General features: G+C 42.7%; 1 protein-coding gene across 2 annotated transcripts; it reads right to left on the bottom strand.

Annotated features, from left to right (window-relative positions):
* Positions 1 to 310: 310 nt before the first annotated feature.
* On the bottom strand, positions 311 to 20587 carry elovl2 (ELOVL fatty acid elongase 2). 2 transcript variants are annotated; one of them, XM_045701831.2, is made up of 9 exons: positions 20363 to 20587; positions 19570 to 19632; positions 14241 to 14304; positions 11592 to 11779; positions 4429 to 4506; positions 3061 to 3232; positions 1746 to 1870; positions 1392 to 1526; positions 311 to 1173 (listed from the first exon to the last, which is right to left on the bottom strand). In XM_045701831.2, exons 4-9 carry the CDS (start codon positions 11679 to 11681, stop codon positions 1075 to 1077), a joined length of 699 nt encoding a protein of 232 aa, XP_045557787.1. In that variant the 5' UTR covers positions 11682 to 11779; positions 14241 to 14304; positions 19570 to 19632; positions 20363 to 20587; the 3' UTR covers positions 311 to 1074. The 2 variants fall into 2 exon arrangements, with proteins under 2 accessions (XP_045557787.1, NP_001130025.1); NM_001136553.1 differs by lacking the exon at positions 19570 to 19632 and having other exon boundaries at positions 348 to 1173; positions 20363 to 20556.
* Between the last annotated feature and the right edge of the window lie 6380 nt (positions 20588 to 26967).

Genomic DNA, 26967 nt, shown 5'->3' with positions numbered 1-26967 from the left:
TGTTCAAAATACACACAATAATAGCTAATAGCTAACACATCAATAGCTATAGCTAACACATCTATAGCTAGTATCTAACATATCAATAGCTAATAGCTAACACATCAATAGCTAATAGCTAACACATCAATAGCTAATAGCTAACACATCAATAGCTAATAGCTAACACATCAATAGCTACCACATCAATAGCTAACACATCAATAGCTAAATGGCTAACACATCAATAACTAATAGCTAACACATCAATAGCTAATAGCTAACACATCAATAGCTAAAAGATCATGGCTGATGAATTTCAGGGACGTGGTTCGTCACCATAGAGCAAGGCAGACCGTGCTCGTTTATTTATTTGAAGTACTTTTATTTTGTCTGTTTGCCGATAGCCATTCAAAGATATTGATCAGTGGTTGCATTTCTCAATGTATAAAGTCTACCAAAGTCGTCAGGAAAGCCTGTTCAATATTGCTTTTTCTAAAGACCCAGTCAAATGTTTACCAGCACATTTTGTACCCGTAAACGAAGACATTCAAATACATTGTGATACATCAGGTATAAGGATCTGCAGTGTTTCTAAGGCATCTTTTGTTTAACAATGATTTCAGTGAATGCTCTGGACTGATAGTTTTGATGAGTACACACTGTACACATGGGCTATATTCAATAAAGCAATGTTTGGCTTTATAGCAAAGTAAATTATGTCAAAGTATTGTGGAAATTGCTGATTGTATTCAGGTTTTTACACTATGAGAATATAAACTATGAATTGCATAGGTTACTGCGTGGTAAGGAATGGATGGAGTTTTCACACTTGCATTTCAGCAATTGAAAGTGCAAAGGAAATGAGCGCATCATTCCTGTACGTACAGTATGTTACACATATGTTGTCAAGCTCCAAGGAAACCAAATAAAGAATTTAATACAAAAATTAAGTACAAAGTATTCTATAGAAAAACGCAACATGCATACTGAAACTTATCCCTGTTTTGGAGCATTTAAGCAGTAGTGTCACGACATGTATAGATTCTGGTGGTTGTTGAAGTAGGTCATTGTCTTGACAACCAGGTCCAAATACTACTTTCTCTTCTTGAAGCTGGTGCCATTGGTGGAGACAGAGTGGCCATTTGGGCGACTGGACTTGATGGATTCTTCTGGCCGTCTTTTTCTGTAGGTCTGGGATAAAATCAGTCAACTTCCGACCATTGAAAAACCAACATAAATATTCAGACATGCCTTTAAATTAATCCCTAACGTAACAAAGAACATGGTCGTATTTGTGAACTTTTCCAATCATTTTAAAAATACACATTTTTTTTTTAACGTGTCCTATTATACAGAGCACAGTTTTAATCCAGTGTTCATGGGAAGGTTACCCCAAGGCGTTACTGTACCTGGACGTAGAAGTTGACAAAAAGGATGACGAGGGTGGCCATATAGGAGAACTGGAAGAGCAGGCATCCGACGGGGAAACCACAAGGGACGACGATCGCAGACAGGGTGTGTGTGATGGTCAGTATAAACTGGATCTGAGACAGAGGGAGAGCAAAAAGGGGGAACCCCCCCCGTCAAGGGTCTTATTATTCCACTAACATGCGTGGCTTTTATTGTCCCATGTCTATGGTTAATGTAGGCCGTTGCTCTTAGACTAGAAGAGTAGTTCCCTTCACTTTTCAAGTGAGATCATACAGGCTTGATTGAAAACGAGCACTCGTTTCATGAAAGGAATTTGCAACCAGTGTACTTACCAACTGAGCCTGAGTCAGGTACCGCTTCCACCAGAGGTATTTCTGCATGGAGGGTATTGTGGACAGACCATAGTAGGAGTACATACACACATGGATGAAACTGTTAAGAGTCGGCCCAAAGAAACCTTGAAAAAAAGATTTTGGAAAAATGTATTATTGATTGACATACTTGACAAACCTTTCACATTGAATTCAGCAGTTTGGTCTGTCACCAAGGCAACACAACTACAGTGAGAAAAATAATAAAACATATTTTGCAAATTGCATGTAGCAAAGACATGTTCAAGTTGTTTGGGCTAGTTTAATTTACTTATTTTTTATTACAGGACAGGGCATGCTAACTCTTGAGTTTGCTCTTGGTTTTGGGCTTCTTCCTGGTGTAGTTATATATGGCCTGCTGGGATGGGATGACACTGCTGCCGGCCTCATGAGGGGGAGGGTGGATCCCTTGTTTTATTACATTTTATTTAACCTTTATTTAACTAGGCAAGTCAGTTAAGATCAAATTCTTATTTACAATGACGGCCTACCCTGGCCAAACCCTAACCCGGACAACGCTGGGCCAATTGTGCACTGCCTTATGAGACTCCCAATCACGGCCAGATGTGATACAGCCTGGAATCAAACCAGGGTCTGTAGTGACACCCCTAGCACTGAGATGCAGTGCCTTAGCCCTGCTTGAAGAACGTTGGCGTAATCAGCAAAATAACAACTACCCCCGTCGGGCTTCAACATTGAAGAATAGGTGTTAGAACGTTTCCACAGGAAGAACATCAACCTCAGCTCTCGTCTCAATCTGACCCTAACGTTAACCTATATCAAAGATGATGGATAAATGAAGATGTCCCACTCAGGCCGTTTGCCATTGACATTTTCTTTCACAGTTCCGGTCTACTTAAGCAGGTGGCTCTCCCATAGGGACCAATACATTAGCAGCTGGGTCTGGTCCATAGAGAATGATAGAGGCCTATAGTGGCTAAAAGGTCGTATTAGATGGAGGGATCAGCCAATCATGAAGAAGAAAATGGACTCCTTTAAAATATAGGTAGCCTTAATTGCTTTGCCCAGACTGTCACATAAGCTATAATGGCACATATACAAAGATGAGTCTTCTATATATCTCTATGGTCTGACCTGCTTAGTTCACTGACTGTATATGAACCAGAAAAAAGGAGCGAGTGAGATGTCTCGCTTCCCTCTTCCGTCTCTGCCTATATCACGCCCAAAGCCCCCTACTGATTCGCTCTTACATCAATCGAGTCCCTTTGAAGGATGCATTCTAACAGTGATGTAGGTGGAAGTGGGTGTGACCTACTCTGTCCACAGGGAATCCAGTTCAGAACACACCACCAGATGTTGAACATGGAGGCGTGGTGATAAACGTGCAGGAAGGTGATCTGGCTGTTCTTCTTCCGCAGCACAAAGAAGATGGTGTCCAGGAACTCAATCACCTTGGAGAAGTAGTACCACCACAGCACCTTTGCTACCTGGTGAGTTTATAGAAGAGCATGTAGGGGACTGTGCAATAATATGGCCAGTAGTGGATCAACTTCCCTTTCATGATCATGTCTGTAACTATGACCCTTCAGAAAAGAAACACCAGAAATGTGACCACCATGTCATTTCAATATTTTAGTGTGCTAGTGGATATACATTATTATTCTTTCATTTACTGCTAATGTAACTGTAATTAAGTTATGTCTTTCATTGTAATTCATTTAATTGTAATACATTGTAATTAACTCTCTTTGTGTTTAATAAATTACACATTTGTATTCTTGCACGTTGCTTCACGTTATCACATTCATATATATATTATTTTCAAACTAAGGGGGAGAGGTGCAGAAGATGGGGGATGGGGGGGATGCCATTCGTGGACACTAGCTGACAGAAATATATTATACAACCCATTCCCTTTGAAGTTGTAGGAGGTAACAGCATGTGATGGTACTCACAGATCCACCACTCTTTTCCCAGGGAAAGCTGGACCTCTAGCATTTCCTCACACTCTGGAACCAGCCTGATCTCGCCAGCTTACATAAATGATTCTCCATAGTGAATAATGTAATCCGTGTATCCGAGATCAGGCTAGTTGTCCGAGGCTACATAGCAAGGGCTTTAGCATATTTGACTTGAGTCACGGAGAACTGATTTATACAAGCTCCATATACTGTATGTACTGTATTTTTATTTATTTTATTTATTTAACCTTTATTTAACTAGGCAAGTCAGTTAACGAGAGCCCCCAATATGAACAGACATAGCAATGATAGCATCTGTTGAGACACTTGATATGTGAGCGCAGGAGACATTGCATTTCTTAACTAGATGGTTGCAACGTTTTCTAATAAGTAGTAAGGGAACAACAGTCCACACGACATGACTCCTTTCTTCAAAATGTTAAGAGTAGAAAAGTGTAAAAGTGTTAAGAGTAAAAGTGTTATTCATTAGATAGACTTCTGCATTTCTATGTCAGTGGTTTTCAGAGGCCAGTCATGGAGTAGACAGCAGAGCCCAACACAAGTGTTACTGAGAGGAAGGATAGAGGGTGGGAAGGAGTCAGCGCACACACACACACACACACACACACACACACACACACACACACACACACACACACACACACACACACACACACACACACAACACACACACACACACACACACACACGGTGTTACTCACCCTGAGGTCCGCCTCCCCTGCCTCGTGGAGTCCCTGACACTGCAGACGGTAGCCTGCCGACAAGGTTGCCGAGACAAGCTGCAACCAAAACGCCCCAGTCAATGTCACAGTATAACTCTCACCACCCCCCACCACACACACACACACTCATGCACCATTTCCCTGTAACACACACACCCCACCCTGCTCCACACACACCCCTCCCACACACACACACACACACACACATCTGTATCCCTGTCCTGACTGACTGAGCTGAGGCAGTAGCCCGACCCTCCCTGCCTTTCTCTGCCGTGTCAGTCTAACCCAGTGAGGAGTTATAATGGTATTAGGTCACCCATGTATAAACTTCCACAAAGAGGGATATATGACTGCTCTCCACAACCTAACTGTGCTCAAGTGCTCTTCAAATAGACCTCACTGCTTGGAGGTCATTATTCTCCTACGACAGCATACTTCCTCCCTCTCTCTACGTTTTAGTGAATGTATGTCGTGTACAAGTGTAGGATTCACACATAGATCAAGCTCTATTGAAAAACACTTTCAATGGAGATTCACAATTGAGCATACTTTTCAGTCTAGGACTAGGCTCCAGCTGTGAAACCATCCCTATATGTCTTCAGGCCAACTACACTTACATTACATTTTACATTTTAGTCATTTAGCAGACGCTCTTATCCAGAGTGGCTTACAGGAGCAATTAGGGTTAAGTGCTTTGCTCAAGGGCACATAGACATTTTTTTTCACCTAGTCAGCCTAAGGGACATGAACCAGCGACTTTTTGGTAACTGGCCTAACACTCATAACCACTAGGCTACCTGCCAACTGATTGATAAACTGACTGTTTCATAGGGGTACAAGAGATCTGAGATAACTGAGGGTTATGGGCACTGAAACGTACAGAATATCCATTAAGTCAAATGAAAGGTGGTGCACACCAAAAGTTTAACACGGAGGATATGTTAGAAACACATAATGCAGTAGAGACTCCTCTTCAGTCCATCCATAGAAAGGATCCCGGGGCCAGGAACTTTTTATTTAACTAGGCAAGATAGTTAAGAACAAATTCTTATTTACAATGACAGCCTACCCCGTCCAAACCTGGACGATGCTGGGCCAATTGTGCGCCGCCCTATGGGACTCCGTTGTGATACAGCCTGGAATAAAACCAGGGTCTGTAGTGACGCTTCTAGAACTGAGATGCAGAGCCTTAGACCGCAGTGCCACTTTGGAACTAACAACACAACCTACAAACTACACCTCAAGCTGTATTTCACACATTGCCTATCATATAGACATAGCTTACACTGTGGAGATCTTCATGATTCACATTTCTACTAATAATCATAACAGTATTATCTTTCTATCTATATAAATAGTCTAAATCTGTGTTGTGCGAGAGTGGTAGCCTGCCTAGAAGGGTTTCCAGTTAGAGCAATCTGTCTGTATGGTCCTTCACCCTCTCACCTAGCCTGGAATCAAAGCTGATCTGGCATCTGGACCACTGCACAACATGTCATATGAGTCAGCAGACAGGCCCATGCCCAGAGGTCACAGTGGGATAAGGAGACAGAGAGAGGAGGAGAGGGAGACAGAGAGAGGAAGAGGAGAGGAGGAGAGGAAGACAGAGAGAGGAGGAAGAGAGGAGAAAATGAAGACAGAGAGGAGGTGAGGAGGAGAGGAGGAGGAGAGGGAAGAGAAATAGATAGGTATATGGAGAGAGGGAGACAGAGACAGAGAGAGGGAGAGACAGAGAGACAGAGGCGAGAGAGAGTGAGAGACACAGGCGAGAGAGAGAGGGAGAGAGAGAGAGGGAGACGGAGAGAGAGAGCGAGAGAGAGACAGAGCGAGAGACGGAAAGACGGAGAAAGGGGTACGGAGAGACAGAGAAAGGGATACAGAGAGACAGAGAAAGAGAGATGGAGGGAGAGAAAGGGGTACGGAGAGACAGAGAAAGGGGTACGGAGAGACGGAGAGAGAGAGATGGAGAGAGAGAAAGGGGTACGGAGAGACAGAGAAAGGGGTACGGAGAGACGGAGAGAGAGAGATGGAGACGGAAAGATGGGGAGTGAGACGTAGAGAGGTGAGGTTGGTTGAGAGAATGCCAAGAGTGTACAAAGCTGTCATCAAGCCTTTGAAGAATCTTAAATATAAAATATATTTTGATTTAACACTTTTGGTTACTAAGTGATTTCATGTGTGTTATTTCATAGTTTTGATGTGTTCACTAGTATTGTACAATGAAGAAAATAGTCAAAATAAAGAAGAACCCTTGAATGAGTAGGTGTGTCCAAACTTTTTACTGGTACTGCATATATATACACTGCTCAAAAAAATAAAGGGAACACTTAAACAACACAATGTAACTCCAAGTCAATCACACTTCTGTGAAATCAAACTGTCCACTTAGGAAGCAACACTGATTGACAATAAATGTCACATGCTGTTGTGCAAATGGAATAGACAACAGGTGGAAATTATAGGCAATTAGCAAGACACCCCCAATAAAGGAGTGGTTCTGCAGGTGGTGACCACAGACCACTTCTCAGTTCCTATGCTTCCTGGCTGATATTTTGGTCACTTTTGAATGCTGGCGGTGCTTTCACTCTAGTGGTAGCATGAGACGGAGTCTACAACCCACACAAGTGGCTCAGGTAGTGCAGCTCATCCAGGATGGCACATCAATGCGAGCTGTGGCAAGAAGGTTTGCTGTGTCTGTCAGCGTAGTGTCCAGAGCATGGAGGCGGTACCAGGAGACAGGCCAGTACATCAGGAGACGTGGAGGAGGCCGTAGGAGGGCAACAACCCAGCAGCAGGACCGCTACCTCCGCCTTTGTGCAAGGAGGAGCAGGAGGAGCCCTGCCAGAGCCCTGCAAAATGACCTCCAGCAGGCCACAAATGTGCATGTGTCTGCTCAAACGGTCAGAAACAGACTCCATGAGGGTGGTATGAGGGCCCAATGTCCACAGGTGGGGGTTGTGCTTACAGCCCAACACCATGCAGGATGTTTGGCATTTGCCAGAGAACACCAAGATTGGCAAATTCGCCACTGGCGCCCTGTGCTCTTCACAGATGAAAGCAGGTTCACACTGAGCACGTGACAGACGTGACACAGTCTGGAGACGCCGTGGAGAACGTTCTGCTGCCTGTAACATCCTCCAGCATGACCGGTTTGGCGGTGGGTCAGTCATGGTGTGGGGTGGCATTTCTTTGCTCGCCAGAGGTAGCCTGACTGCCATTAGGTACCGAGATGAGATCCTCAGACCCCTTGTGAGACCATATGCTGGTGCGGTTGGCCCTGGGTTCCTCCTAATGTAAGACAATGCTAGACCTCATGTGGCTGGAGTGTGTCAGCAGTTCCTGCAAGAGGAAGGCATTGATGCTATGGACTGGCCCAGACCTGAATACAATTGAGCACATCTGGGACATCATGTCTCACTCCATCCACCAACGCCACATTGCACCACAGACTGTCCAGGAGTTGGCGGATGCTTTAGTCCAGGTCTGGGAGGAGATCCCTCAGGAGACCATCCGCCACCTCATCAGGAGCATGCCCAGGCATTGTAGGGAGGTCATACAGGCACGTGGAGGCCACACACACTACTGAGCCTCATTTTGACTTGTTTTAAGGACATTACATCAAAGCTGGATCAGCCTGTAGTGTGGTTTTCCACTTTCATTTTGAGTGTGACTCCAAATCCAGACCTCCATGGGTTGATAAATTGGATTTCCATTGATTATTTTTGTGTGATTTTGTTGGCAGCACATTCAACTATGTAAAGAAAAAAGTATTTAATAAGATTATTTCTTTCGTTCAGATCTAGGATGTGTTGTTTAAGTGTTCCCTTTATTTTTTTGAGCAGTATATATAGTTGTAGTCAGAAGTTTACATACACTTAGGTTGGAGTTATTAAAACTCGTTTTTCAACCACTCCACACATTTCTTGTTAACAAACAATAGTCTTGGCAAGTTGGTTAGGACATCTACTTTGTGCATGACGCAAGTAATTTTTCCAACAATCGTTTACAGACAGATTATTTCACTTATAATTCACTGTATCCCAATTCCAGTGGGTCAGAAGTTTACATACACTAAGTTGACTGTGCCTTTAAACAGCTTGGAAAATTCCAGAAAATGATGCCATGGCTTTAGAAGCTTCTGAGAGGCTAATTGACATAATTTGAGTCAATTCGAGGTGTACCTGTGGATGTATTTCAAGGCCTACCATCAAACTTAGTGCCTCTTTGCTTGACATCATTGGAAAATCAAAAGAAGCCAAGACCTCAGAAAAAAATTGTAGACGTCATACCGCTCAGGAAGGAGACGCGTTCTGTCTCCTAGAGATGAACGTACTTTGGTGTGAAAAGTGCAAATCAATCCCAGAACAACAGCAAAGGACCTTGTGAAGATGCTGGAGGAAACAGGTACAAAAGTATTTATATCCACAGTAAAACGAGTCCTATATCGACATAACCTGAAAGACCGCTCAGCAAGGAAGAAGCCACTTCTCCAAATCCTCCATAAAAAAGCCAGACTACGGTTTGCAACTGCACATGGGGACAAAGATCGTACTTTTTGGAGAAATGTCCTCTGGTCTGAATAAACAAAAATAGAACTGTTTGGCCATAATGACCATCGTTATGTTTGGAGGAAAAAGGGGGAGGCTTGCAAGCCGAAGAACACCATCCCAACCGTGAAGAACGGGGGTGGCAGCATCATGTTATGGGGGTGCTTTGCTGCAGGAGGGACTGATGCACTTCACAAAATAGATGGCATCATGGGTGAGGAAAATTACGTGGATATATTGAAGCAACATCTCAAGACATCAGTCAGGAAGTTAAGGCTTGGTCGCAAATGGGTCTTCCAAATGAACAATGACCCCAAGCATACTTCCAAAGGTGTGGCAAAATGGCTTAAGGACAACAAAGTCAAGGTATTGGAGTGGCCATCACAAAGCCCAGAATCCTATAGAAAATTTGTGGACAGAACTGAAAAAACGTGTGCGAGCAAGGAGGCCTACAAACCTGACTCAGTTACACCAGTTTAATCCTAGGAAAAATGCCCTGTCTTAGGTCAGTTAGGATCACCACTTTATTTTAAGAATGTCAGAATAATAGTAGAGATAATGATTTCTCAGCTTTTATTTCTTTCATCACATTCCCAGTGGGTCAGAAGTTTACATACACTCATTTAGCCTTTCAGGTCATGTCGATATAGGACTCGTTTTACTGTGGATATAGACACTTTTGTACCCGTTTCCTCCAGCATCTTCACAAGGTCCTTTGCTGTTGTTCTGAGATTGATTTGCACTTCTCGCACCAAAGTGAGTTCATCTCTAGGAGACAGAATGCGTCTTCTTCCTGAACAGTATTACGGCTGCGTGGTCCCATGGTGTTTATACTTGCATACTATTGTTTGTACAGATGAATGTGATACCTTCAGGTGTTTGGAACTTGCTCCCAAGGATGAACCAGACTTGTGGAGGTCTACAATTTTTTTCTGAGGTCTTGGCTGATTTATTTTGCTTTACCAATGATGTCAAGCAAAGAGGCACTGAGTTTGAAGGTAGGCCTTGGAATACATCCACAGGTACACCTCCAATTGACTCAAATTATGTCAATTAGCCTATCAGAAGCTTCTAAAGCCATGACATAATTTTCTGGAATTTTCCAAGCTGTTTAAAGGCACAGTTCACTTAGTGTACGTAAACTTCTGACCCACTGGAATTGGGATACAGTGAATTATAAGTGAAATAATCTGTCTGTAAACAATTGTTGGAAAAATGACTTGTGTCATTGTCACGTCCTGACCATAGAAAGAGGTTATTTTCTATGGTAGAGTAGGTCAGGGCGTGACAGGTTTTTTCCCCCTATGTTTTCTATTTCTATGTTGTCAGGTTCTAGTTTTGTATTTCTATGTTGGGGTTTTGTTTGGGATGATCTCCAATTAGAGGCAGCTGGTCCTCGTTGTCTCTAATTGGAGATCATACTTAAGTAGGGGTTGTTTCCACCTGGGTTTGTGGGAGATTGTTTTTGAGTAGTGTATGTTTCAACTCTGCGTCACGGTTTGTTGTTTTGTTCTTTAGTTTATGTATCGCATATTTTCACAGTGTAAATAAAATGTGGAACGACACACACGCTGCACTTTGGTCCGCTTCTCCTTTCGACAACCGTGACAGTCATGCACAAAGTAAATGTCCTAACCGACTTTCCAAACTATAGTTTGTTAACAAGAAATTTGTGGAGTGGTTGAAAAACGAGTTTTAATGACTCCAACCCAAGTGTATGTAAACTTCTGACTTCAACTGTAGGTATATACACACACACTCACAAACACCTGGGAGGGGTAAAAGAACATCACTTTGAGGCATCATGTATTTTTTCACATTAATAATTTATCGAAGCGTCAGCATCACTTTTGATCCGCTGTATAAAACTAGGATGTTACTAATACAGATGTATAAAACTAGGATGTTACTAATACAGATGTGTAAAACTAGGATGTTACTAATACAGATGTGTAAAACTAGGATGTTACTAATACAGATGTATAAAACTAGGATGTTACTAATACAGATGTATAAAACTAGGATGTTACTAATACAGATGTATAAAACTAGGATGTTACTAATAAAGATGTATAAAACTAGGATGTTACTAATAAAGATGTGTAAAACTAGGATGTTACTAATACAGATGTATAAAACTAGGATGTTACTAATACAGATGTATAAAACTAGGATGTTACTAATAAAGATGTGTAGAACTAGGATGTTACTAAGACAGATGCCTTCTGACTTGTCTGACAGAGTAATGCTCTTTACACCTACTGTACTGTCACTAACACACACTCTTTACACTTACTGTACTGCTACTAACACACACTCTTTACACCTACTGTACTGTCACAAACACACACTCCATGTACAGATGCCCTTTCCCAGGGTTGTGTTCATTAGGGTACGCAACGGAAAACGTTTCAAAATGTTTTGCAACAGAAAATGAAAATATACAATTCTTATTGGAGAAATCAAAGTTGTCTCTCCCTGTCAGTCTGTTTCTTCCGTTTGATGCCTAATGAACACGAGCCAGGGAATAAAGGCACTCACATCCCCGACTCAGACATCTCTCTGACCTCTGAGGTTTGTCTTAGAACAACTTACCTCAACCAACATGTACAGGGAGAGCATGGTCACAGAGAAGTTGTACACTTGTAAGACACCCTTGAGTGAGTATGCTGGCCTGTTCCTCATGTATTTTGATCCCAGGTATACTGAGAGGAGGTAAAGGATGGTGAGGGAGAGGGTGGGGAGATATGAGTCCAACAGGAGCCATCCTCGTACCCTGGAGTCTAAGTGGAGGGGGGAGAACACAGTGAACAATCAGTGCTGGGATCATCATGCCATTCCATTATTCAAGCCATTACTGTTCAACCTGTCATAGGCAATAAGATCTAACATTGCACTCTGTTTGAACTGATTTGAAAAATATATACACTGCTCAAAAAATAAAGGGAACACTAAAATAACACATCCTAGATCTGAATGAATGAAATAATCTTATTAAATACTTTTTTCTTTACATAGTTGAATGTGCTGACAACAAAATCACACAAAAATAATCAATGGAAATACAATTTATCAACCCATGGAGGTCTGGATTTCGAGTCACACTCAAAATTAAAGTGGAAAACGACACTACAGGCTGATCCAACTTTGATGTAATGTCCTTAAAACAAGTCAAAATGAGGCTCAGTAGTGTGTGTGGCCTCCACGTGCATGTATGAACTCCCTACAATGCCTGGGCATGCTCCTGATGAGGTGGCAGATGGTCTCCTGAGGGATCTCCTCCCAGACCTGGACTAAAGCATCCGCCAACTCCTGGACAGTCTGTGGTGCAACGTGGCGTTGGTGGATGGGGTGAGACATGATGTCCCAGAAGTGCTCAATTGGATTCAGGTCTGGGGAACGGGTGGGCCAGTCCATAGCATCAATGCCTTCCTCTTGCAGGAACTGCTGACACACTCCAGCCACATGAGGTCTAGCATTGTCTTGCATTAGGAGGAACCCAGGGCCAACCGCACCAGCATATGGTCTCACAAGGGGTCTGAGGATCTCATCTCGGTACCTAATGGCAGTCAGGCTACCTCTGGCGAGCACATGGAGGGCTGTGCGGCCCCCCAAAGAAATGCCACCCCACACCATGACTGACCCACCGCCAAACTGGTCATGCTGGAGGATGTTGCCGGCAGCAGAACGTTCTCCACGGTGTCTCCAGACTCTGTCACGTCTGTCACGTGCTCAGTGTGAACCTGCTTTCATCTGTGAAGAGCACAGGGCGCCAGTGGCAAATTTGCCAATCTTGGTGTTCTCTGGCAAATGCCAAACGTCCTGCACGGTGTTGGGCTGTAAGCACAACCCCCACCTGTGGACGTCGGGCCCTCATACCACCCTCATGGAGTCTGTTTCTGACCGTTTGAGCAGACACATGCACATTTGTGGCCTGCTGGAGGTCATTTTGCAGGGCTCTGGCAGTGCTTCTCCTGCTCCTCCTTGCACAAAGGCGGAGGTAGCGGTCCTGCTGCTGGGTTGTTGCCCTCCTACGGCCTCCTCCACGTCTCCGGATGTACTGGCCTGTCTCTTGGTAGCGCCTCCATGCTCTGGACACTACGCTGACAGACACAGCAAACCTTCTTGCCACAGCTCGCATTGATGTGCCGTCCTGGATGAGCTGCACTACCTGAGCCACTTGTGTGGGTTGTAGACTCCGTCTCATGCTACCACTAGAGTGAAAGCACCGCCAGCATTCAAAAGTGACCAAAACATCAGCCAGGAAGCATAGGAACTGAGAAGTGGTCTGTGGTTACCACTTGCAGAACCACTCCTTTATTGGGGATGTCTTGCTAATTGCCTTTAATTTCCACCTGTTGTCTATTCCATTTGCACAACAGCATGTGAAATTTATTGTCAATCAGTGTTGCTTCCTAAGTGGACAGTTTGATTTCACAGAAGTGTGATTGACTTGGAGTTACATTGTGTTGTTTAAGTGTTCCCTTTATTTTTTTGAGCAGTATAGTATGTTGTTCATGATTTTCATACGACTACAAATCCTTGTCGTAGCCTATATGGTTTATGTACTAAATACAAATAAAATTGTATTCATCATGTCCACAGTAGGTATAAACAGTGCAGTGAAATGCTTACTTGCAATCTCTCTCAAACAGTGTAGTACAATATCAATAATCAATAACATCAATAATCAATAATATCAATCATCAATAATACCAAAAGATAACTAAGATAACTGTTGACTAATTTATTCGCAAAAATTCCATATAAAAGTAATTCCCTAAGACATGACTTTCTATCACAACCTCAAGGCAACAATTCTAGCATAACTTACCTTGGACCAGGTATGTGTGTATAGGTATTCACATAGTAGGCTTATATAAAACATGTATACACCATAACTGGCTATTTACTACTCTATTACAGAGTTATTACATAGGTTATTACACCTTAATAACACGGGTATAAAGCCTAAGTACTGTAAAATGTGTTGAAAGTTAATTAACAAGGGGATATGGCAAAGCTGTGGGAATTTGTAGTATTCAGATGGGTCAATCTGATCACATACACCGACGTGTACGTAGACCGCTACTCTACTGCGTGAGGTGAGCTTTGAAGGACTCTGTAATGTCAGTCACACATCAGCTGATGCTACTCTGTAGTCTGAGCAGACATATTTGTAGTTTTGATAACCACATTTGTAGTTTTAACAACCATTGCAGTCTTCAATTGGAAAATACATACCTCTGTCTTCAAACAGGAAGTAAAAAAGCTTGTTTAACCGCTCGTCCAAACTTTGTAAATGGTTCTGAAAGTAAAAAAAAAAGAAGAGAAGTCACTTGCAATAAATGTGTCAGTGTGTCACCGTATGGCATTTATCAAAATAATGTACATCACATTATAGAGCCCATTTATCACATTATAGAGCCCATTAATCACATTATAGAGCCCATTAATCACATTATAGAGCCCATTTATCACCTTACAGAGCCCATTAATCACATTATAGAGCCCATTTATCACATTACAGAGCACATTTATCACACTATAGAGCCCATTTATCACATTATAGAGCCCATTTATCACCTTACAGAGCCCATTAATCACATTATAGAGCCCATTAATCACATTATAGTGCCCATTTATCACCTTACAGAGCCCATTAATCACATTATAGAGCCCATTTATCACATTACAGAGCACATTTATCACACTATAGAGCCCATTTATCACATTATAGAGCCCATTTAACAAAATAATGTACATCACATTATAGAGCCCATTAATCACATTATAGAGCCCATTTATCACATTATAGAGCTCATTAATCACACAATAGAGCCCATTTAACAAAATAATGTACATCTGTAACGGCTCTCGTTAGAAGGAGAAGTGGACCAAGGCGCAGCGTGGTAAATGTTCATGATAATTTATTTCACAACACACTCAAACAAAATAACAAAAGGCGAAAAAACGAACAGAAAATAACCTCCCACAAACACAGGTGGAAAACAGGCTGCCTAAGTATGATTCCCAGTCAGAGACAACGATAGACAGCTGCCTCTGATTGGGAACCACACTGGCCCAAAAACAAAGAAACAGAAAACATAGACTTCCCCACCCGAGTCAAACCCTGACCTAACCAAACACGGCGAGTTGAGTTGATGCCAAAGAGCTCCATTTTGGTCTCATCTGACCACAACACTTTCACCCAGTTGTCCTCTGAATCATTCAGATGTTCATTGGCAAACTTCAGACGGCATGTATATGTGCTTTCTTGAGCAGGGGGACCTTGCGGGCGCTGCAGGATTTCAGTCCTTCACAGCGTAGAGTGTTACCAATTGTTTTCTTGGTGACTATGGTCCCAGCTGCCTTGAGATCATTGGCAAGATCCTCCCGTGTAGTTCTGGGCTAATTCCTCACCGTTCTCATGATCATTGCAACTCCACGAGGTGAGATCTTGCATGGAGCCCCAGGCCGAGGGAGATTGACAGTTTTTTTGTGTTTCTTCCATTTGCGAATAATCGCACCAACTGTTGTCACCTTCTCACCAAGCTGCTTGGCGATGGTCTTGTAGCCCATTCCAGCCTTGTGTAGGTCTACAATCTTGTCCCTGACATCCTTGGAGAGCTCTTTGGTCTTGGCCATGGTGGAGACTTTGGAATCTGATTGATTGATTGCTTCTGTGGACAGGTGTCTTTTATACAGGTAACAAACTGAGATTAGGAGCACTCCTTTTAAGAGTGTGCTCCTAATCTCAGCTCGTTACCTGTATAAAAGACACCTGGGAGACAGAAATCTTTCTGATTGAGAGGGGGTCAAATACTTATTTCCCTCATTAAAATGCAAATCATTTAATAAAATTTTTGATATGCGTTTTTCTTTATTTTTTTGTTGTTATTCTGTCTCTCACTGTTCAAAAAATCCTACTATTAAAATTATAGACTGATCATTTCTTTGTCAGTGGGCAAATGTACAAAATCAGCAGGGGATCAAATATTTTTTTCCCTCACTGTATATCAGATTCAGTGACGAAGCTTCTTTGGGTTTTAGAAAAGCACTTAATAAATCCTATCTATCATTAAGCATTTGCCAAAATTAGGGTGACAGGTAGCCTGGCGGTTAAGCGTGTTAAGAGCATTGGGCCAGTAACCAAAAGGTCGCTGGTTTGAATCCCAGAGTAGACTAAGTGGGGTAATAATCTCTTGATGTGTCCTTGAGCAAGGCACTTAACCCTAATTGCTCCTGTAAGTGTCTGCTAAATGTAAAATTGACTATTTCTTACAAAGATTATTGTCTCTGGCAAAATGCCTTTGCTGCAGCCTATGGTAAGCAAGGTGTTGGAAGTTGTAGTGGCTTATGTTCATACTGTATATGTTAGTTGGTCAGCCAACACAATATTTGTCGAGTCACAGTAACCTGTATCCTATACATAATGTCAGGGAGTGGTGTGTTGCTCTTTGATCCCTACCTCTATCTCTCTCTCTGTCTTTCTCTTTCTCTCTCTCTCTATCTCTCTCTTTCTCTCTCTCTCGTTCTCTCTCTCGCGTTCTCTCTCCATCTCTCTCTCACTGGGACACTGGAGAAAAGGTCACTAGGGGAAATGCCTCTCCTCTATTTGTCCCCCATTTCCAAGAGCTTTACTGTTTATTGATCCAGGCCACCGCGGTCTGCAGTAACAAATGTCGGAAGGGCAACCTGGGGGGAACAAGCGGTAGGGGCCATATTGACATTTCAGTCTACCTCCACCTTCTTTAGGAGATGGGCCGACACAGACCAAACCTGATACGCTATGGGGTGTTGGGTTTCTGACGCAGAGGAGACAAACACAGTTTGTGACCTGTCCTCAGCTCTTTGGTGCCACCATATTGGCATCTCCTGTCCTGTACATGTCCAGGGGCGCTTAGTGTCCCTTATCTCATTAAACTGAGCTGAGAGTTAAAACTATCCCTTAGGTCTATTGGCCAACATACAGGGCTGGCTACTTAGTTAGAAAGCCAGCAATGACAGCCAGAGCACATACAAATCATGGAAATATTGATTTTAGTTGCTATGGATAACCATCTTTCATATTGTTAATAAGCTATATCACAGTTCTGCAAGCACTTTTGAGCATTATGGGAAAAAAACAAATATATTTTATTCAAATACAGATGTAGGATTTTAATTTGATCGCCCTGTTGCGGGAAATGTCAAACTTGTAGTGTTTGAGGCTTAAAAAGGCTTCTGAAGTTTGTAATTTGCTCTTTGAAATTACAGACTGGATTTGCCCTAATGAAAAATGTCCATTAATTATAATCCACATAATAATTCACATTTCCTGTTGCTGCAGGATTATTTTCCTGTTGTATCAAACTTGCTCAAATTAAGATCCTACATCTGTAATATATCAATGAGAAATGTAATCTCAGCACCCAGAACCAAATCAGCTGAGTAGTCTCGAAAGACTGTAAGAAAAGTAACTTTCATACATTTTGGTACCCATGCATGTCATACTATGTTGTCCTCAAAGAACTAGATTGTTGTGTAGTAGGTCTAGTTATAAAACTGTGCTATCCTCTGCTGTTTCCCAATCATTTACTTTGTCACCTGGCTGTCTTTAGTCTACTCTTTGTCTTTCTTTTACCTGGCCTAGCTTCAAGCAGATACTCAAAGTTAGAACTACTAGCTTTTGGTTCAGATTGTCAGTATTCCTCCCTTCACTAAGTACAGTATCCCTCCCTATACTAAGTACAGTATCCCTCCCTATACTAAGTACAGTATCCCTCCCTATACTAAGCACAGTATCCCTCCCTATACTAAGTACAGTATCCCTCCCTATACTAAGTACATTATCCCTCCCTATACTAAGTGCAGTATCCCTCCCTATACTAAGTACAGTATCCCTCCCTATACTAAGTACAGTATCCCTCCCTATACTAAGTACAGTATCCCTCCCTATACTAAGTACAGTATCCCTCCCTATACTAAGTACAGTATCCCTCCCTATACTAAGTACAGTATCCCTCCCTATACTAAGTACAGTATCCCTCCCTTCACTAAGTACATTATCCCTCCCTATACTAAGTACAGTATCCCTCCCTATACTAAGTACAGTATCCCTCCCTATACTAAGTACAGTATCCCTCCCTATACTAAGTACAGTATCCCTCCCTTCACTAAGTACAGTATCCCTCCCTATACTAAGTACAGTATCCCTCCCTATACTAAGCACAGTATCCCTCCCTATACTAAGTACAGTATCCCTCCCTATACTAAGTACAGTATCCCTCCCTTCACTAAGTACAGTATCCCTCCCTTCACTAAGTACAGTATCCCTCCCTATACTAAGTACAGTATCCCTCCCTATACTAAGTACAGTATCCCTCCCTATACTAAGCACAGTATCCCTCCCTATACTAAGTACAGTATCCCTCCCTATACTAAGTACAGTATCCCTCCCTTCACTAAGTACAGTATCCCTCCCTATACTAAGTACAGTATCCCTCCCTATACTAAGCACAGTATCCCTCCCTATACTAAGTAAAATGTTCCTCTAAGATGTTCCCCATGGGCATTGACAAGGTTATCGTTAGCCCCATTTGTTAGTTCATATTTACGATCAAGAAATGAAATAGGGAAGGGTATTGGTAAAAACCTAGATTGGTGGTCAAGCCAGAAGGGCCAGAGTTTAGGATTAGCTGGGATTGGAGGAAAAGGAAGAATTTTTGTGTGGGGCTTATGTGCATCTTAATAGCCCAGAGCAGCTTTGTAATTCCTGATTTCCCAGCTCCTGGCTGACAGCATCTTTGAAGCAACTCTGACTCTTGTTTACGATCAAAGTTCAATAAATCATTCAGATGGATTTGGAAGTATTGTTGTGTTTGAACAGGGTTCGTTAACAGGTTACATTTCTCCAGCCCCATCCCTCTGCTTTTTACTGAAACAGTAGCGGGGAGATTGTTTTGTTATTGTTTCAACTGCAGATTTCCTCTTTATAGAACAGAATTGGTTCTTGCTGACACAAGCACTCTACTAAAAGGCACCAACAAGCAAGACATTGCAAGGTATTGACCAAGTAAAAAAGACAATGTCTCTATAGATGTTGAAAAAAATAAAGGTTTGAATACTGTAGGTATTAAATGGTGCTGAGCGATTAGTGCTTTTTGAGGTCGGTTCGGTTTCAGTTAATTTATTTAAAAAATAATGACAGTTTCGATTTCGGTTTGGATTATACATTTTTGTTAATAAATGCACTATGCATTATGTGGGTTGAATGCTGTAACAACACAGAATAAAACAATTCATAAAAGTCCCATGGTAGTGACTGCCCATTACTGCTTATTACTTATTAGCCATCATTTATTACTTTACTTTAATAAAATATTTCAGTTGTTGTGTATATTACATTTTTTTTATTTGATAACTTTATTACTTAATTCCAATTCATCATCTCATCTCTATAGAGCTGCTGCCTATGCTTTCTGACAAAATCACTATTTTAGTAGTTCTTCAAAGTAAATAAGGCATACTTTTATGACTGCGGAATACCAACTATCAATCACTTAGATCATGTATTTTCAGGTAGAGATACCTTGCGATGCAACTGCTCTCTATCCCTCTTGATGGCTCATTCTTGTTTCTTTTATGTAGCAGGCTAAAAGAAACACAGACCAGATAAGTAGGCACACAATGGATTATGATCATTGTAGTTAATTACCACGTTTTCTGCAATAAACGATGTAGAATATTGGCCTGTTAGAAACTACAACTCCCTAAAACATCGCAAAGTTCTTGCTTGATCTAGAGAAACTGTGCAACGAGTGCACAGAAAAAAAGAAAGAAATGAGATTCAAATAATTGAATCGACATTGGTCAATTAGATGTTTAAAAACGAAAAATAACCGACATTTCTGGTTAATAGCGCAGCACTAGGTTTGATCATAGTGTGCACACTGCACATAGTAATACATATATTATTAAAATACATATGATGTATGCACCATGCAATAACATGCTACAATATAGGATAATATATATTTCTGTTTAGCCTTCTGCAGTGAACAAAATCAATTCGGACATAATAAATATGTAGCTAACTATTGAGTTTGAAATTTGCACTTTCCCATCGCCCTGACCATCATCAGTTGCACATTCCTTGCTTTTACTTAACTTTCCCAAGTATAAAAACACCGATAGTGCCTCTAATTCAAGTCTGACAACAAGACTTCCAATAATTCTATGAAAATTCAGACAATCACACGAATCAGAGTTATTTCCCCAAGAGGTAGTCTATCTCCCTTCGAACGTATTGTCACCTGTGTCAAACATCAGTTGACGCCCATACAAAATGCCGACAGTATAGCCTATATGTGTAGTGTGCTTACCATCTCTTTTTGCTGGATGTAAAAAGCCCTGTAATTTGTACCGCGGAGGTCAAATAGCGTTGAGATTGTGAGGCACGTTACCCTGGAGAGAGAGAGGTGGGCTAGAGGAGACAGAAGCTGCGCTGTCCAGGGTATCTCAGTATCTGCTTTTAGCTCGCTCTGGCATGCATCCACAAACCCCACGAATTATGGTATGTCATATATGCCGGTCTGTGCTCTGTGATGCCACCACAGACATGCAGGGCGGAGGGGCGGTAGGGGGATGCTAAAATGACCGACAGGGACTGCGGCCAATCATGGCGCACGCCAGCGCGGGCGCGCTTCTAGCAGCGGTGGTGAGGCAATCGAACCATACCATGGACGCTGCCGGGGTTGAACATGACTGGATGGATGGGATGGGTGGGTCGGCATTGTCTGTTTAGATGATGATGCTACTAAATCGGGTAATCACGCGTGAGACTGAGAGAACCACTGGATGACACATGAACATAGGCTGCGGGTAGGGAAAAGGCAACATTATTGACCCGACCAAGGCAGGTCGCTTTACAGGGTAAACCTACAACGCTCATTATCTGCAATGGGATATGGCTTAAACGGATGTATCTTCCTTCTAACGCAACTATTGCATTTAAACGGTCTTGTCCACCAATTATCTAGAATAGGCCAAAAGGTTTTTCAGTTTATTCAGGGCAGCTTAGCTGTCATACCTCCAAATGCATTTAAGACCGTCTCTGTTCAAATCAAATCAAACTTTATTTGTCACATGCGCCGAATAAAGTGTAGACTTTACCGTGAAATGCTTACTTACAAGCCCTTAACCAACAGTGCAGTTCAAGAAGAAGAAAATATTTAGTAGACTAAAATAAAAAGTAATAATAAAAAGTTAAGAATAACAATAACGAGGCTATATACAGGGGGCACCGGTACCGAGTCAGTGTGCAGGGATACAGGTTAGTTGATGTAATCTGTACTTGTAGGTGGGGGCGAAGTGACTATGCATAGGTAGCAAACAAACAGCGAGTAGCAGCAGTGTATAAAATGGACTGGGGTCAATGTAAATTGTCCAGTGGCGATTTTATGAATTGTTCAGCAGTCTTATGGCTTATATAAACTAAGGCGATATGTTCGTGATATAAGTAAATGTTAAACTTTTGTAAATTGAAGCTGTTGAGCAGCCGTTTGGTCCAAGACTAGGCACTTTGTTATATTTGCGGTTGGAATATTTTAGAAATTCACACACACACACACACACACACACACACACACACACACACACACACACACACACACACACACACACACACACACACACACACACACACACACACACACACACACACACACACACAGAGAGAGACACACACACACACACACACACACAGAGAGAGAGAGAGAGAGAGAGAGAGAGACACACACACACACACATAAATGAACTGAAACAGGCCTCTAAAGACCTAGGCTATATGCAAACCCTTTGCCTTCTTTTTTTGTTTAAACCAGCAATTTCCTATGTGACCATTACAACACCTTGCGATCTTCAAGAGAACACCTGCCAACTTGCTCTATGTCAACACCATTGCATAGTTAAATGACTTCATATGGGGCTTCATTTGAATAGGCAAACTTCCACCTGTCACACAAAATGTCCATTAACCAATGCATCCAGCTTCAAGCTGTGGTTGTTGATTTGACAACACTTTGCATTGTGCCAAGTGTTACCATAAACACATTCTCTATGGTGTCAGTCAGTACAGTTCCAGCTCTACAAGTCAATTACAATGCTGTATAATATATTAGCCTAATATGAAAGATATTATTATATCATGTTAACAGTTTATGATTTATTTATCAAATAAAATATGTAACATGATGGAAAGTGTGTGAGAAAACATTTACTATATTATTAGTTATATTTGTTATTCATAAAGTATGTGTAGGCCTACCACTAGGTCTACGTAAATGCTGCAGTGCATGCTGGGCTGAATTGTGTGTGAGCTGATGATAATGCTCGGAGGTAATCTACACTGAGTGTACAAAACATTCTCTTTTCATGACATAGACTGACCAGGTGAATCCAGGTGAATGCTTTGATCCTTTATTGATGTCACTTGTTAAATCCACTTCAATCAGACTAGATGAAGGGGAGTAAACAGGTTTAAGAAGGATTTTTAAGCCTTGAGACAACTGAGACATGGATTGTGTATGTGTGCCATTCAGAGGGTGAATGGGCAAGACAAAAGATTTAAGTCGCTTTGAACGGGGTATGGTACCAGGTGTCAGGGCCACCAGTTTGAGTGTGTCAAGAACTGCAGGGCTGCTGAGTTTTTCACGCTCAACAGTTTCCCGTGTGTATCAGGAATGGTCCACCACCCAAAGGACATCCAGCCAACTTGACACAAAGCATTGGAGTGAACGCTTTCCACACCTTGTAAAGTGTATGCCCTGACGAATTGAGGCTGTTCTGAGGGCAAACGGGGGTGCAACTGGAGATTAGGAAGGTGTTCCTAATGTTTTGTCCACTCAGTGTATGATCTGTAGCTGTGGTGGTGCTGCCGCCATGTGGATATGTAGCTGAAGGTATTGTGGTGGTTACCAGTTGACACATGCGTTGGAAGTGAGGCTAAATTAACTGTTTGGAATTAAACTTAGCCTGGTCCCAGATCTGTCTGTAGCCTGGTCCCAGATCTGTCTGTAGCCTGGTCCCAGATCTGTCTGTAGCCTGGTCCCAGAGCTGTCTGTAGCCTGGTCCCAGATCTGTCTGTAGCCTGGTCCCAGATCTGTCTGTAGCCTGGTCCCAGATCTGTCTGTAGCCTGGTCCCAGATCTGTCTGTAGCCTGGTCCCAGATCTGTCAGTAGCCTGGTCCCAGATCTGTCAGTAGCCTGGTCCCAGATCTGTCTGTAGCCTGGTCCCAGATCTGTCTGTAGCCTGGTCCCAGATCTGTCAGAAGCCTGGTCCCAGATCTGTCTGTAGCCTGGTCCCAGATCTGTCTGTAGCCTGGTCCCAGATCTGTCTGTAGCCTGGTCCCAGATCTGTCTGTAGCCCGGGCCTAGATCTGTCTGTAGCCTGGTCCCAGATCCGTCTGTAGCCTGGTCCCAGATCCGTCTGTAGCCTGGTCCCAGATCTGTCTGTAGCCTGGTCCAAGATCAAATCAAAATCAAATCAAATCAAATTTATTTATATAGCCCTTCGTACATCAGCTGATATCTCAAAGTGCTGTACAGAAACCCAGCCTAAAACCCCAAACAGCAAGCAATGCATGTGAAAGAAGCACGGTGGCTAGGAAAAACTCCCTAGGAAAAACTCCCTAGAAAGGCCAAAAACCTAGGAAGAAACCTAGAGAGGAACCAGGCTATGAGGGGTGGCCAGTCCTCTTCTGGCTGTGCAGGGTGGATATTATAACAGAACATGGTCAAGATGTTAAAATGTTCATAAATGAACAGCATGGTCAAATAATAATAATCATAGTAGTTGTCGAGGGTGCAACAAGCACGTCCGGTGAACAGGTCAGGGTTCCATAGCCGCAGGCAGAACAGTTGAAACTGGAGCAGCAGCACGGCCAGGTGGACTGGGGACAGCAAGGAGTCATCATACCAGGTAGTCCTGAGGCATGGTCCTAGGGCTCAGGTCCTCCGAGAGAAAGACAGAAAGAGAGAAAGAGAGAATTAGAGAGAGCATATTTAAATTCACACAGGACACCGGATAAGACAAGAGAAATACTCCAGATGTAACAGACTGACCCTAGCCCCCCGACACATAAACTACTGCAGCATAAATACTGGAGGCTGAGACAGGAGGGATCAGAAGACACTGTGGCCCCATCCGATGATACCCCCGGACAGGGCCAAACAGGCAGGATATAACCCCACCCACTTTGCCAAAGCACAGCCCCCACACCACTAGAGGGATGTCTCCAACCACCAACTTACCGTCCTAAGACAAGGCCGAGTATAGCCCACAACGATCTCCGCCATGGCACAACCCAAGGGGGGGCGCCAACCCAGACAGGAAGACCACGTCAGTGACTCAACCCACTCAAGTGACGCACCCCTCCCATGGACGGCATGGAAGAACACCAGTAAGTCAGTCACTCAGACCTCTGTAAAAGGGTTAGAGGCAGAGAATCGCAGTGGAAAGAGGGGAACCTGCAAGGCAGAGACAGCAAGGGCGGTTCGTTGCTCCAGCCTTTCCGTTCACCTTCACACTCCTGGGCCAGACTATACTTAATCATAGGACCTACTGAAGAGATAAGTCTTCAGTAAAGACTTAAAGGTTGAGACTGAGTCTGCGTCTCTCACATTGGTAGGCAGACCATTCCATAAAAATGGAGCTCTATAGGAGAAAGCCCTACCTCCAGCCGTTTGCTTAGAAATTCTAGGGACAATTAGGAGGCCTGCGTCTTGTGACCGTAGCGTACGTGTAGGTATGTACGGCAGGACCAAATCGGAAAGATAGCTAGGAGCAAGCCCATGTAATGCTTTGTAGGTTAGCAGTAAAACCTTGAAATCAGCCCTTGCCTTAACAGGAAGCCAGTGTAGGGAGGCTAGCACTGGAGTAATATGATCAAATTTTTTGGTTCTAGTCAGGATTCTAGCAGCCGTATTTAGCACTAACTGAAGTTTGTTTAGTGCTTTATCCGGGTAGCCGGAAAGTAGAGCATTGCAGTAGTCCAGCCTAGAAGTAACAAAAGCATGGATTAATTTTTCTGCGTCATTTTTGGACAGAAAGTTTCTGATCTTTGCAATGTTACGTAGATGGAAAAAAGCTGTCCTTGAAACAGTCTTGATATGTTCTTCAAAAGAGAGATCAGGGTCCAGAGTAACGCCGAGGTCCTTCACAGTTTTATTTGAGACGACTGTACAACCATCCAGATTAATTGTCAGATTCAACAGAAGATCTCTTTGTTTCTTGGGACCTAGAACAAGCATCTCTGTTTTGTCCGAGTTTAAAAGTAGAAAGTTTGCAGCCATCCACTTCTTTATGTCTGAAACACAGGCTTCTAGCGAGGGCAATTTTGGGGCTTCACCATGTTTCATTGAAATGTACAGCTGTGTGTCGTCCGCATAGCAGTGAAATTTAACATTATGTTTTCGAATGACATCCCCAAGAGGTAAAATATATAGTGAAAACAATAGTGGTCCTAAAACGGAACCTTGAGGAACACCGAAATTTACAATTGATTTGTCAGAGGACAAACCATTCACAGAGACAAACTGATATCTTTCCGACAGATAAGATCTAAACCAGGCCAGAACTTGTCCATGTAGACCAATTTGGGTTTCCAATCTCTCCAAAAGAATGTGGTGATCGATGGTATCAAAAGCGGCACTAAGATCTAGGAGCACGAGGACAGATGCAGAGCCTCGGTCTGATGTCATTAAAAGGTCATTTACCACTGTCTGTAGCCTGGTCCCAGAGCTGTCTGTAGCCTGGTCCCAGATCTGTCTGTAGCCTGGTCCCAGATCTGTCTGTAGCCTGGTCCCAGATCTGTCTGTAGCCTGGTCCCAGATCTGTCTGTAGCCTGGTCCCAGATCCGTCTGTAGCCTGGTCCCAGATCCGTCTGTAGCCTGGTCCAAGATCTGTCTGTAGCCTGGTCCCAGATCTGTCAGTAGCCTGGTCCCAGATCTGTCAGTAGCCTGGTCCCAGCTCTCTCTGTGCTTTTGACTACTCCACTGTCATCGTCAAGCCTAACATGTTTGCATGACAAGTCCATGAGTTGGCAAGAGAGCAGTAACAGACTGGCAACTAGGCTAGGGTAAACTCACCTGAATAATTATTCATATTTGTTCACGTTAGTTTATATTTATTTGTCCTCCATTACATTCAATTCAATGCTCACGCTTTGTTTTCATTTGAACAAGAAGAAGTATGCCTTGACTTGCAGAACTCAGGCTTGCATTTACGAAATGTCTCCACAAGACATCGTTTAGATTAGAACATGCACCAGTGATGGCCTCACCGCAGACACAGAATAGCCATTCCAGGGGAACTTTGTACTTTTGTGACACACCACGCTCTCTGCACTGGCCCATCCATAAAGCAGTGTTCCTTTTCCAAGATACGATTCATGGTTACCAATCAACGGGAGTGTATAATGTATATTCATGGTACTGTCTTGATAAGGAAGCTATGGCCCCATGGACTCTTTCTGAGAACTCAAGATATCCAAAGACAATATATCATGTCATACCATAATGTTCTGGTAAAACACCCCCAATAAATGTACAGTCTAATGCAGAGGCGTGCCTTGCCCCCTTAGATTTGTCCCGTAAAAAAAATGGGGGGGAAAATAAAATGACTCTGTAATCCTACTAGCCACTTAGCAGTTTTATGAAGTTGGCTTTAGCTAGCCCAGATAGGTTCCCAGTCTCCCAACCTCATAACTAGCCACCTAGAAGCTATTTCAGGCGATAAAGTTAGAGTAGCTAGCTTGTCTAACTATCTTAGGTTGGTAGACTTTAGAAAAGTAAGCAATAACTAAATACTGAGTAAGACTCACATTCCTTTCAATCTTTTACCCAGATTTTTGTGAAGATGCAGAGAAGCACATTTAATTTCATTAACAGAAGAACCACCAATCAGGAGGAGATAGAGAGCTCAAGAGGTA

This window comes from Salmo salar, chromosome 19 (assembly GCF_965601325.2).
Source record: "Salmo salar chromosome 19, fSalSal1, whole genome shotgun sequence".
NCBI lineage: Eukaryota > Metazoa > Chordata > Actinopteri > Salmoniformes > Salmonidae > Salmo > Salmo salar.
Note: the sequence above shows the minus strand (reverse complement) of the source record. Positions and strands in the feature narration are given on the sequence as shown.